A 12,644-nucleotide genomic window follows, 5' to 3' on the forward strand; every position below is an offset into this window, starting at 1 on the left:
ATAAGTTTCAAAACAAGCTACAGTGGCCACAAGTTCTTCCATCACCTACAGTCCACCCCCGAATTCCTCCTTTCTTACTGTCCTTCTATCCTGGTAAGTCTGTTCATCCTGCCAAGGGGGAACACCAAATCCAGGGAAGTTTTGGATAACAACTAAACAGTAAAGCAACAAAAATACAAGAAATAAAAAAAGAAACAAAAGAAAAAAAGGTGCACCATATCTCAACTGTATAAACATGAAATCAATTACTGGAAGTTCTCCCAGTAAATAGTACGATTCTATATACATCTACTCAGAAATAAGCCCCTTGAGTTCAATGGGACTTACTCCCCGGCAAGTACACATAGGATCGCAGAATAAGGGTATTATTAACCTTGAAACAGCTCAAGAAATGCCTATTATGAAAGTTTCCCAGTCTTGCATAAAATAGATGATTTTCCCTTTCACAGCAAAACCAATTAAAATCTCGTCTATTATTCAATCTCCAGACCTCAACTACCCTTCCAGCACAGGAGGACTAATTGTTTGGCCACACTTGCTGCATGCAGAAACTAGCCTGATATTTGTTTATTTACCATATATGTGGCATGTATCCTAAACGTCCATGTGTCAAACATGGATTAGATTCCATATTCAGAACCAAGCAAAGCTGCATGAGCACTTCATTCCAGAAACATAAGCTCATCCTACAATTCCAGAGATGAAACAAGTTCACCCCTCCTGCACTGCAACACCAACACCTGTCAGACGGTGTCAACTTCAATGCTTTTTTTAAAGTATTTCACTCATTTTTAAAAAGGAAATATTTAATCCCATCCCCACCCCCTTCTGCTGAGGTTTGCCTTTTTTCTGGGCTTTCACATCTCTACTCTGAGTTAATTATTATGTAATATCTCTGCTCATGTTTGTTAACATGGCCTAGAATTACTAGTCTAGCCATATATGTATACTGGATGAATGGAACAGTCTACCACCTTACCACGCTCTAGCTACTCAAATTGCGTACTCAAAAGGTGCTTGAAGTGAGTCAAATAGTAGGTACTATGTACTGTGTGTTTCACGGTATGTGCCTTCAATGAAAGAGAAACCCATTAATCTCCTAACATGCAATTTTGGTTCTTATAATACTACCTCCACTAGGAATGTAGGTAACAATATGACACCAAAACAGCCATTAGTGCAAGTTACAGATTCTACTCATGCAATCATGGAGTTAAGTATTATTTTTTACGTGCTTAAAAACAGTAAGTGCATACAATGATAATAAAAAGATACAGCCACTGCCTGCAAGCCTAAGGGCCCCTTTTCACATTGTACCACAAAGTTAATGCAGTTCCTTCGCATGCACCAAATGGAATATCAAAACCCCCAGGCCACATCAGAAGAGATGAACACAGTTGCCTTGGCTTCTTCCCATGTTAGTCTCATCCCTTTTGAATACAGTATGACACAGGGAAGAGTGAAAGCAATGTCAAAGGACATGATTAGAAGAAAATTATCAAGAACCATCGAATTCACACAGAAGAGAATACAGACCAGTACTAATATAACAATAAACTAGAATTTATTAGAATTCTAAGGAACAAGCAAGTGTGCTTGTGCATGCTGCTCTGCTTGGTATCTCCTGTCAGAAGGTATGGCTAAACAAACCAGAAAGCTTCCATCCATGATTTAAAGTTGCATCCAAATCAGGATCCCTGGCTTGCTCCTCCCCTAACAAGCCAGAGGCATAAGACAAGCTTCCTGGTTTGTTCAGCCAGTTCCACTGGCAGGAGGAGCCAAGTGGGAGTGATCAAACAGCATGTACTAGCACACTTCTTTTTCCCCATAAGTCAGAATACTAAAGAATTCACTTATCATTATGTCTGAACCAGGCCTATATTCAGTAACACACATGGTTGCCAGAATAGCAAGTATTTGTGAGTTCTCTAATTAGAGCATATTTAAAAAGCCCAGAAACTACTGCCAGAACAGCACAATCATAAGCATGTTTACTCAAAAGTGTGGATAGCATTGCAGTCAGAGGGAGCAATCCTATGCCCCTAGAAAGCATCTGGGGGACATAGGATATTTCAGTTTCCTGAATCTGAGCTCAGAGACAGGGCTCTGAGCTCAGAGCCAGGAAACCGCACCACACTCCTCTCCCCCTCCCAGCCAGCGCAGAGAAAACTGCACCTGCTGTTGCTATGAGCTTACAAACGTGAGTTCATAGGGGGTGGAAGGGGGTGTTCTCAGGGGAAGGGAGGGGAGGAGACCAGGGCAGCAGCCATACCACAAATCCTATGGCCACTCCAGCCTCTTTCCTCCCCCTCCCTGAAGCCTCTGCTAGACAGGTGAAAACACCTATCTGGCTTAAAGGCAGAGCAGGAGGCTAAAGGCACCTCCCACTTTGCACTGGAATAAGCCTCCAAATTCGAAGGCTTATGAGTAGCCAGGGCGGATCCCATAGGATTTCACCCTAAGTTATTTAAAATGGGATGCAGCCCAGCTGCTCTCAAAATAATACTAAGAATTTAACAGCATTGCTACTAAGCTTTACAGAAACCAAAATCCCTACAAATCAATTATTTGTGCCTACAGGGACAATCTAATCTTTTATCTTAAAAATGGCCCCATTGAACACAGCAACATTTACTTCTGAGTAAACATGTATACAACTGGTCTGTTAACAGGGAGCCATAACTAATCACAGCTTTCTGACAAATATACCAGTATGACATGTGTATTTTCAAATTCCTGTTTGTTACAGTAATACTTTATATTTTTAGGTGTACACCACAAATGTGAGACCCTTAGATACAAAACTAAGTTTTGAATATATGAATTTCTGAATGCATTCACCTTTTGTCTAACACGTCTACAATACTGATTACAATCTTGTAAATCACATTCTGCTGCTGGGCATCTGGTACATATCCTGTTTAACTGAAACAATGCAAACATATTGTCAAGGAAATATAAATCCGGAATTTACCACATAAGGAGGAATGGCAAGCCGATAGTATGCAGTATGTCAACAAAGGAGTGTATTTTTAAAGAGAACGTTTTTATATTGATTGCATTTACTCCAGTTGAGAATTACCTAATATTACACTAGATTAGGAGTGCACAACCTTTTTGCCCTGAGGCCCACATGTGATGCTAGTACAGGACTCACACACCTGGAGACACACAAACACACACACATGCACATCCTAGTGATCCTGATACAGAGTTCTCTTTCCTCACTCTCAGCTGCAGCAGGGAAAGAGTAATCTGTGTGAAAATCTCTGGGGGAGGAAGTAGATATCCTTGTCCTCCCCCCTTACAGATCATTTTTCCTCGCTGCTAGCAGTAGGAAAAGAACGATCTATATGAGGATCTTTGGGGGAGGGAGTGGAGAGTATAGGTGATGGGGAAATTGGGGGGGGAGGTCATGCCCCTGCTGAAATACTCATCCACAGAGGAAGAGCTAGAGAACCAGGAACCACCTGCGACCAGCAATGCACAGGATCTGTCAGTAGACCAGGAGGAGCCTAGACCCTCAGGATAACTACCATGAGGGCATCACCTATGGAAGACAAGGCAAGGCCTGTGCTTCAGAGGTGGAGCCAGAGAAACCTCCAAGCCCTTGGAAGCCCCTTGAAAAGACACAAACTCAAAATGAGTGCTAGACTGAGTCAGGAGCCTCCTTGTAAGAAAAGGTCTACTCGCACATAGGAAGCTTGCTCAGAAGGAGGACCTTTTCAGCTGCAGTCACTAATAGCTCACAGCTGAGGCTTGGGTATGGCTCTGAGAGCCTCTGCATAAAAATTGCAGTGTATGGCTGAGAGAGTTGCTGGAAACAATGTTGACCAGATCTTCCTGAATCTAACTTCCCATATCTTGGGACTGCTTCCTTGATTCCTGGTGTGAGTACTTCTGGACTGAACTCTGACCCTCCTGCCTGCTTCTTGTATGTTGTGTTGCCTTGTTACCTGTGACCTGGACTGTTGCGACCTTGCCTTTTTCCTAATTCCTATTTGTGCTAACCACCTTGGAACTCTTTGACCTTGAACCTGCAACTGGTAGGCTCAGACTCTGGAAATGTAATGGGGGGAAATATTGGCGACAGTGGAGTTGGTGCACCTCTAGGGGCTGCAGTAATGGCCTTCAGGGGCTGCATGCAGCCCCTAGGTTGCTCTTCTCTGCAGTAGATGGTTACAAGATACAAGTCGCTGATGTCTCTGCACTGCATATGTTAAACATGAACTTTTCATCTTTTACTCAATGTCATATCACAAGGAACTCTAGCGCAAAACATGTCAGGAGACAACCTCCAATATACAAGAGAATGCCACTACAAAACCATCAACCAATCTACTCTTCATCTTCCTCCATAACCCCAACAGCACCATTCCTCAACTCTCTGCTAAGCCATGGAGGAGGAGTTCCAGGAGCACAACAGACCACAGCATGCGCACTATAGCTGCAAGACCACAGCCCTATTCTACAAATTCATTCCAAGTTAACATGAATGTAGAACTATATGACCTTATATATTTTTTCTCTCCTGTTTACAGCAATATCGACCATAAGCAGTCTTTCCTGCCAGTTAAGTTGGGGTCAGTACTAGAAGTTGTTGAGAAGTGATATGCAACAAAAATGCCCATATTGTTCAATAGCAAAAAGTTGCCAAGGATTGTAGCTTTACTTCTTCCTGTACACTACAGGCTTGATTTGAGTCAGGGGTCAGTCCTGAACTTCTACCACAAGGGTGGGCAACATGTCTTTCCAGATGTTGTTGGACTGCAACTCTCATCATCCTATCGTCACTGGCTATGCTGATGGGAGTGGCAGTCCAACAATATCTGGAGGGCCACATGTTGCCCACTCCTGCTATATCAGAGCCTGTTATCAATGCTGGTCCTGGTATGCCTGAATTAGTAGTAAAGGTAAGATCATCTGAAACTATACAGATGTGGCTTCCAAGAAGCTCTAGCACCTCTTTTAGAAATGTACCATTACACATACCACAGAGGGGGTGCAGAAAGTACTATTATTCCATTCACAGAGCTACTAAACTAACAAAAGGCTAGTGTCAAAGTATAATGGCAATCTTAAATCCAACACATCCACAGGCAGTTTTCCAAGTTACAAATTCTTACATGAAGCAAGCATTTCCATATAGGGATTATTATGCATCCTGCACATAGATCCTGATGCAAAAGTGGTGTTTTGCTTCTTTTTTACAAATATGCAGCACTAGCAATAACATTTTATGGAAGGGGCCCCTCACAACTCAAGCATAAAGCAGATGCTTTGTATTAAACAAGGTCTAATATTTAGCTTCTCTAGTTAAAGGGTCTCAGGCAGCTGGAAATACCCCAGATAGCTGCTACCAAACAGTAGACTATACTGAGCTAGATCGACAACCGTATAGCACAACCATAAACATGTTTACTCAGAACTCCAATTGTATTAGGCTGCGCTTAGGATTCCAGCTTCAGGTTGGAAACATGTGAAGCAGGTCCAGCATTTAAGAAGTCACTTGCACTGAACGTCTCCTGGCCATCTGCTTCCTAGTGCACATTTCCCCTCCAGCTTTGAAAAGACAAACGTTATGTGACACCTACAAGAGAGGCAGGCAGGTCAGCTGAGACTAGGCTAGACTGGACTTACCTGGCCAGTGATGCCAGTGATGAGAGCCACTTTCCTGGTGCTCATATCTGCACAGTCCCCTGTTGCCAATTCACAGCTCGGGCAGGTGTCCTGCTGCTGCTGCGGGTGTGCCATGTACCTGGCGAGGGAGGAGCCGTAGGAGGCACCTCCGCTGCTGTGGGCAGACGAGACGGGAGGAAACGCCGCGACCGGGTGAGCTGGACGTGGAAGAGGGTGTGCCGCTAGACGCGCGCTACCAAGGTGGCAGGGAGGGGGCGGCACCCAAGGCGCAAAGTTCTTTTAGTGGCACTTGAGGCAGAGCAATTATAACGCCTGCTGTGGGAATAAGCGGAGAAGGAGTAAGTTGCAATAAGGGGCTCTGGCTGGGTTTGAGGAAGGAGGGTGGAGGCGAGGAGCTAGCTGGGCTACTGCTTCTGCCGTGAGTGTTGGTGCCTTTCCGTGTTCACTTCAAGCACTACGTTCCTTTCTTCCTTCCCGCCCCAGCTAAAGACGCGCGCACTCCAGGTGCTGTTCCTGTCCCTCTCTCAACCTTCTCTTCCCGCTCGCGCGCGCGCTTGCCCACCCGCCGGCCGGCCGGCCGGCCGTGCTCTGCACCAATAGCCTTTCGAGTATGTGTGCGCGCGCGCCCAGGAGGTTGGTTGGCCCTGTCTTAGCAACCGGTAGAGCGGCGCGCGCTCAGGCTCGCGCACCGCAGAGCTTTAAAAAAAAAAGCGGGGGGAGGGGAAACAGAAGCGAGACTAGCCAGCAGGCTGGCCTCGCGCTTCTGTTTCCGTTTCTTGAAAAACAGCGGCAGCGCTTCCACCAGCCAATCATGAGAGAGATGTCTCTTTTCTTGGGGGGGGGGGCTCCCTTCTTTTATTTAAAGAGACAAGCGATACAACCGCGTGTTAAAAACGAAGTGTTTCGGGGGCGGTGATTGGATGATGTGGCGAAGGAAATCGGAGGGGGAGCAGGAACTGAACCCAAGGCCTCGTAGCCGGTTTACTAAGATGCTGGTTTGGAGCCCGACTTCCGGGTTTGTACTGACGTGGAGGAAGACGGAGGGCCAGCGCGCAGAGCGCGTGCGTGAGGGGAGGAGCATGGGGCGCGGCGCGCGTGGAGACTGGGGGATTCGGCGCCCCCTGCGAGCGGAGGGATGAAGTGCAGCCGAGCCAGCTCTTGAGCAATCGGGGAGGCGATGCTGCATTCAGAAAAGGGGAACTCGTGGGAAGGATGGATCGGAGGCGAAACAAAAACAGAGGGGGATGATGTAGCGGAGAAAGGGAGATCTAGTAAACCAGCGGCGAGGGTAGGAGTAAGGAAGGAAGGTCTTATACATTCAAACAGAGGAAAGGGTGGGAGAGGTAAGAGGGGTGCGTTACCAATACAGCAGAAAACAAGAGAAAATGCCTGACGTGGCCCAGTATCTGCAGCAATCAGCTGGTGAAGCTTTTCAGGGCATGGAGATATAAGCGTTCTTGGTGCTGCTGTCTGCAGATCGAGGTGATGTTGTTAAAGGCACAGAAGTCAGCCTTTCAAAGTTGTCAACTCTACTTTTTAAATCCTTTAACCTGACCTCAGGTTGACTGGAGGTACAACTGACCAAAAAGCTTCCCACACCCAGTCAATACATGATCCCACTTTATGCATGAGTAGTTTGTCTTTAGTGTACCGTAGCATTCTGTTTGCGAACTCCCATTCTGTTCTTTTCTAGCATAGAGGCATTTGTCCATAAAAAGGTGTCCCCAACCAGTCGTGTCCGACTCTAGGGTGCGGTGCTCATCCCCGTTTCTAAGCCGAAGAGCCAGCGCTGTCTGAAGATGCGTCCATGGTCATGTGGCCGGCATGACTGAACACTGAGGTGCACGGAACGCTGTTACCTTTCCCGCCGAGGCGGTGCCTATTTATCTACTTGCAATTTCTTGCTTTTGAACTGCTAGGTTGGCAGAAGCTGGGACTGAAGACGGGAGCTCACTCCATCACACAGCACTCGGGTCTCGAACTGCCGACCTGCCGACCTTCCAGTCTGCAGTTCAGCGTCTTAACCACTAAGCCACCACGGCCCCCAAGCCACCATGGCCCCCAAATTTTGTCCATACACCCAATTTTGTCCATACACCTCAATTAATAAATGCAGGTAACCATGCTTGCTAATTAGAACAAATCAGAAATATAATAGTAGGGATAACCAATAGACACAATCTAGGGAGCCATCTTTTGAGATATTCAGCTTTTTTGTGCCGAATTATAATAAAAAAGTTGAGCTTCCTGCAATCCCTCCCCCACTGTCAGAAGGCTGACAGGAATACTGGAATTCCTCTCAAAACAGGGGAGTACAGGCAATATCCTAGCTTCAGAGTAAAACTGAGCATGCCCAGCATAATTTTGCCGGCAGTTGCTGCCAAAGGCTTTCATGGAGCAGAAAAACCTTAATAACTTTTGAACCAGAACTTCACCAAACCAATAAAAGGCACATCTCCTTGACAGACCTGCATAAAGGACATCCGTAGTTTTCACCAAAATTTGAAAGAAATATGTGATATGCTGAGCCACAGCTTGGAGTAAAACATACAGTTGTACTTACAGATGTGTCCATTTTCAGCACTTTTTAACTTGTGCAATTTTTATTGGATCGCTCTGAAATTTGGCACAACTCTAGACCCCATTGGGTAGATCATAGAGGCCAAGTTTCATGTTGCTAACTAAACATGTCATTTTTATTAGCAGTAGAATTTTGAGGCTTATAATGGTGGAACTTTTCTTCATTTCTTGGGACTCCCCTTAACTAAAGGGGCACTTCTCTGACCTTTTAATCAAGTGCAGAATCCTGTTTACAACTGTGGCCAGCCAGATGCCTAGGCTATAGGGATCCCACTGGTGGGAGAGCTGACCTTTCCTGTTGTCCATCTCTGAGTAACTAGTAATTAGAGGCACAAAGGCTTTGAATGTGGCGGATCAGTTTGGCTATCATTTGAAAGCAAATAGCTATTGATACTTCCGTCCTCCATGAAGTTTCCATCCCCTTAGAATGTAAAGCTTAGAGGGGTACCCCATCTTTTTAGCCCCAAGGGCTACTTCCGGGATATGCTGTGGGAGGGAGCTGCCATGCGTGTGTGTGTGCGCGATATACACACGTAAATGTAATTCTTGCCAATTTGAACATTTTCCCACCAAGTTTGCAAGCACAGCTCAATTCTTTGCATGTCTACTCAGAAGTAAGCCCCAGTGCAACAGTGTTCAGAGACACAAAATGCCACAGTCCAGACTGGGATCATAAAGGGAGGGAAGCATTCTTCAGACTAAGCAGAGAAGCACAGGTCTTACCTGTGATAAGTGACTGGAGATAAGAGCATTTTAAAGGTATTTAAATTTAAAATGTTCTGCTCTTTAAATACCTTTATATTCTTAATGTAAAATACCTTTACAAGTTTAAGGGTGCAGTCCTACTGATTGTGCCCTCACTGCTCGAAAGCCCCCCAACTCAGAGGCTTCTGAGTGTCCTATGTCCTGCAGGGCTGCAGCAGAACAGGAGGAGTAGCAGAGGCAATCTTCACCTCCCCATCTGCCATCTTTTCTGATTTTCACTAGATGGGCTTTTCAGCCCATCTACCAAGGGCACTTCAAAGGGAGAGAGAAGGAGACGAGAGGAGGCTCAGGATAATTCATATCCTGGTCTCTCCGATCTCCTCCCCTCCCTTCTCCACCCACCAAAATACCCCTATCTTTCTCCTCCAAAGTTGCTTTTCCAACCTCGGAGAGGCAGCCGGCACAGTTCTGTCCATGCTGGTAGTGAGAGGGAATGGTCTGGAGTCAGATCTCCAACTCCCCCTATTGAAGTCGGAGCGGTTTTCCGAGTTTGATGGTCCCTGGGATGCTCATCCAGGGACCATAGGATTGCTCTCTAAATGCCTTTAAAATCACTCTGCACTCCCTCCATCATGCCTAGATACAGCTCCAGCTGAGAGCCTCCCTCCCTCCTGCAACCAACTTTTACTGCTGAGGCCATCAGAGGGAGAGGAAGCAGAGCCCTTCCATTGTGCCCATATACTGCTGAACTTCGCAACCAAGAATCTAGGGCATGAATTTGCTTTTTCCTCCTCCCTCCCAATCACTTTTCCTTTTGTGTCGTCTTTTAGATTGTAAGCCTGTAGGGAGGGACTGTCTTATTTCTTATCTTTGTAAGCCAGTTTGGGAGGCATTTTGGCTAAAGGATAGGATAAAAATGTAATAAATAAATAAGAAAGAAAGAAAACAGGGTTTTCATTGCTTACAGATGAAGAAAGCCACTTCCCCCGGTGGGGAACTGATCAGCTGGGCCGCGGGGGAAAGTGGGTGGGGGTCACACAACCCACAGTGGAGGGCTGCATGCAGCCCACAGATTCTGCACCCCTGGCTTAGATGGACAATTCTCTTTGTCAATTTAAGCCACGGCCCATATACCACCATATCTTGGGTCAAGTGAATTCCATAGATGTAATTTGTTTCTGTCTCATTTTTCAAAATCTGTGGAAGGTTTCTCCTTTTCTAAGCAGAGCAATCTATAGCCTAGCTCTCACACATTGTTCTAGAATAGTTGTAATCTGTAATCTAGTGTTCTCCTGACATGCTAGTTTTTAATACAGGGATTATTGTTGTTTTTGTTGGCATGGAGGAGCATTCCATTATGTGGGGACTTGAGACAAGAGCTGACATTTTCATCAGCATGTGAACAGCAGACAGTTCTGAAGGAATGAAATTATAATTACATTTAGCTTTAGAACCATGTGCTATTACATTTATATTCCACCCTTCCTCCAAGGAGCTCATGAATTCAGGCTTCCATGATGTGCACGATGAGTTTGGCCATGCAAGGAGCACTGGAACATAACAAACTGTTTATGAAATATGAATGTGGGTTGCAATTGCATTTTTAAAGGTGGCAGCAAACAAGCCAGAAGGACTTGCAGGTCCATCATCAACAGCCGATGAGCATCTTTGCCTGATTGCCCAACAACTTGCAGTACTACAGAACTCAGAACAGCACAACTGGAATAGCCCTCCAAAATTCTGTCATTCAATCATTTAGCAGAATTTTAGACTTCGGGGAGAGTGGGAGACTCTGTTGGAGCTTTTTCCATAAACCATACTAAATTGTCTATTGTTCCATGAGTACAAAATTCATATGTTTTCCTTTTTCCCCTGAACTGACATCTTGTTCCATATATATTTCATAAAACTCAGAATGTCTTTGGCTACTGATAGGTTAAGCCACTGTAGTTCCCTGGTGTTAAGCTAATTTTCAAATATCTCAAATTACTTATATACAAGGTGAATTACTGCTCTGAAGCCAAGCTGAGGATTCCTGTTAGTTTTCCAAGGAACACTTATGGTTTAGTCTAGACATATTCAAGATGCTTGTCCACCTACCTCAGTGATAATTAGTTACTGGCAAGATTGTATCTGACTTCCTATGCAAAGCTTGTGGCCTAGGTCACTTTTGAAAGCGAGACCTTCTAAAAAGTATCCATTATGTGTTTGATTTTTTTCATGTCTGTGATACAGTGAGAGATAGGCACTTCCTCTATACAGGTTTATCTTCACCATTTGCTGAGCAGATTATTTTGTTTAATTTTTATCTTCCTGCATACATGTAGTTGGTTAAACCCTGTTTCTTTGTGTTACACCCCAGCATGCTAAAAACAAAACTGGTAACAAGAGGGGGGGTTAATGTGAATGTAAGAAAGAAAGAGCCACATTTATTAATCAGCACATAAAATACCTTCTGCAGTTTTATTCATAACCAGAAATATTTGTGTGGTTTTTTTGGTGTGTGTGGTTTTTGCTATATCTTGTGTGTTTTTTAGAACCAGTGAAAAAACCTGCCTCCTGTGCCAGGCCAGGAATAGACATCAGTCCTTATGGGGTGCAGGACTGCCGCACAAATAATACTGTCAGCATAAGAAGATATGTAGATAAGGTGGATATCTATTCTAAGACCCGCAGAGTGTCTTTACCCGTTTAGTGCTGGTCTGAAATTGTAGCGTGTGGCTTTCCCATATATTGTGAGGCAGTTGTGGTTCAGCTACCGGATCTGCCTCTTTTGCCTTGTCCAAATTGCTTTTATTTGCACCACATCACTTAAACACTATGATAGGTTTGGCTGTCCAAGAATAACTGGCTTTGAAATATTTATCACTGCTGCCCCAAAGTTGATGGATAAAAATGACAGATAGCTATAAAGTGGGAGTGGGCAACTTGTAGGTCAAAACATCTGGAGGACCACAACTCCCATTAGCCCTAGCCATCATAGCCAGTGATGAGGGATAATGGGAGTTGTAAGCCAAAACATCTGGAGAGCCACCAGTTGCCCACTCCTGATATAAAGGGAGTTTAGAATTAATTCACTTTATTTATAACATTTCTATCCCACCCAGTAGTCAATGCCCAATTTCCATCTCTTGGTGCACACTGAGTGTGCACATCCACAGGAGGGATAGAGGGGGCACACACAGGCTGGTTTGCACATAATGCTTAACCACAATTTAGCACTATGTGCACAAGCTGTAAAGAGCCCAAGCAAACTGTCAGACCCGTGTTCTTCCGTCTCCCTTTCCCCCCATGTGGCTGGGAGAAGGACGTCTGCAGCATCTCGTTTCATTTCCCACAAATCCTGGCTTGTCATGTACAAGCCAGAGATCATGGTTTAAAACAAACTCTGGTTAGTTAAACAAGCCAGCTTCAGAAACCACATTTTGAAGTTTGCTTGTTTAGAAACTGACCAGAGTTTATTTTAAACCATTTATTGACTGATTAAATTTATATCCTGCCTTTTCAAGAAAAGTGGCACTCAAGGCACCCATGATTTCTGGTTTATATGTAAAGAGAAGTTAGGATTCATGGAAATGGAAACACCTTCTCCTAGTGAGGTAGGAAGAGGAAAGGGCAGAGTGCTGTGCACTCAGGCTTCTTCCAGCTTATGTATGTAGAGTTAAATCATGTGTTATTGTGTATCCTCATTCACACACTTGCATGTGTACATGTGTCAC

The 12,644-nt window shown here is 44.8% G+C and overlaps 1 protein-coding gene across 10 annotated transcripts in view; it reads right to left on the minus strand.

The window, feature by feature from the left end:
• GMDS (GDP-mannose 4,6-dehydratase) overlaps positions 1 to 5,770 on the minus strand; it is a 453,335-nt gene extending 447,565 nt beyond the window's left edge. For 6 of the 10 annotated variants that reach the window (XM_084850475.1, XM_084850477.1, XM_084850478.1 and 3 more), the window contains exon 1: positions 1 to 5,630. This exon is cut by the window's left edge. Coding sequence is in view for 2 of the 10 variants with exons in the window: in XM_084850473.1 (XP_084706599.1) it covers positions 5,641 to 5,754 (114 nt within the window). In the remaining 8 variants the exon portion in view is untranslated. The other 4 variants (XR_014790260.1, XR_014790259.1, XM_084850473.1 and 1 more) reach the window with 1 other exon arrangement.
• Between the last annotated feature and the right edge of the window lie 6,874 nt (positions 5,771 to 12,644).

This window comes from Heloderma suspectum, chromosome 4 (assembly GCF_057233095.1).
Source record: "Heloderma suspectum isolate Gila_16-S chromosome 4, 16-S_ref, whole genome shotgun sequence".
NCBI classification, from domain to species: Eukaryota; Metazoa; Chordata; class Lepidosauria; order Squamata; family Helodermatidae; genus Heloderma; species Heloderma suspectum.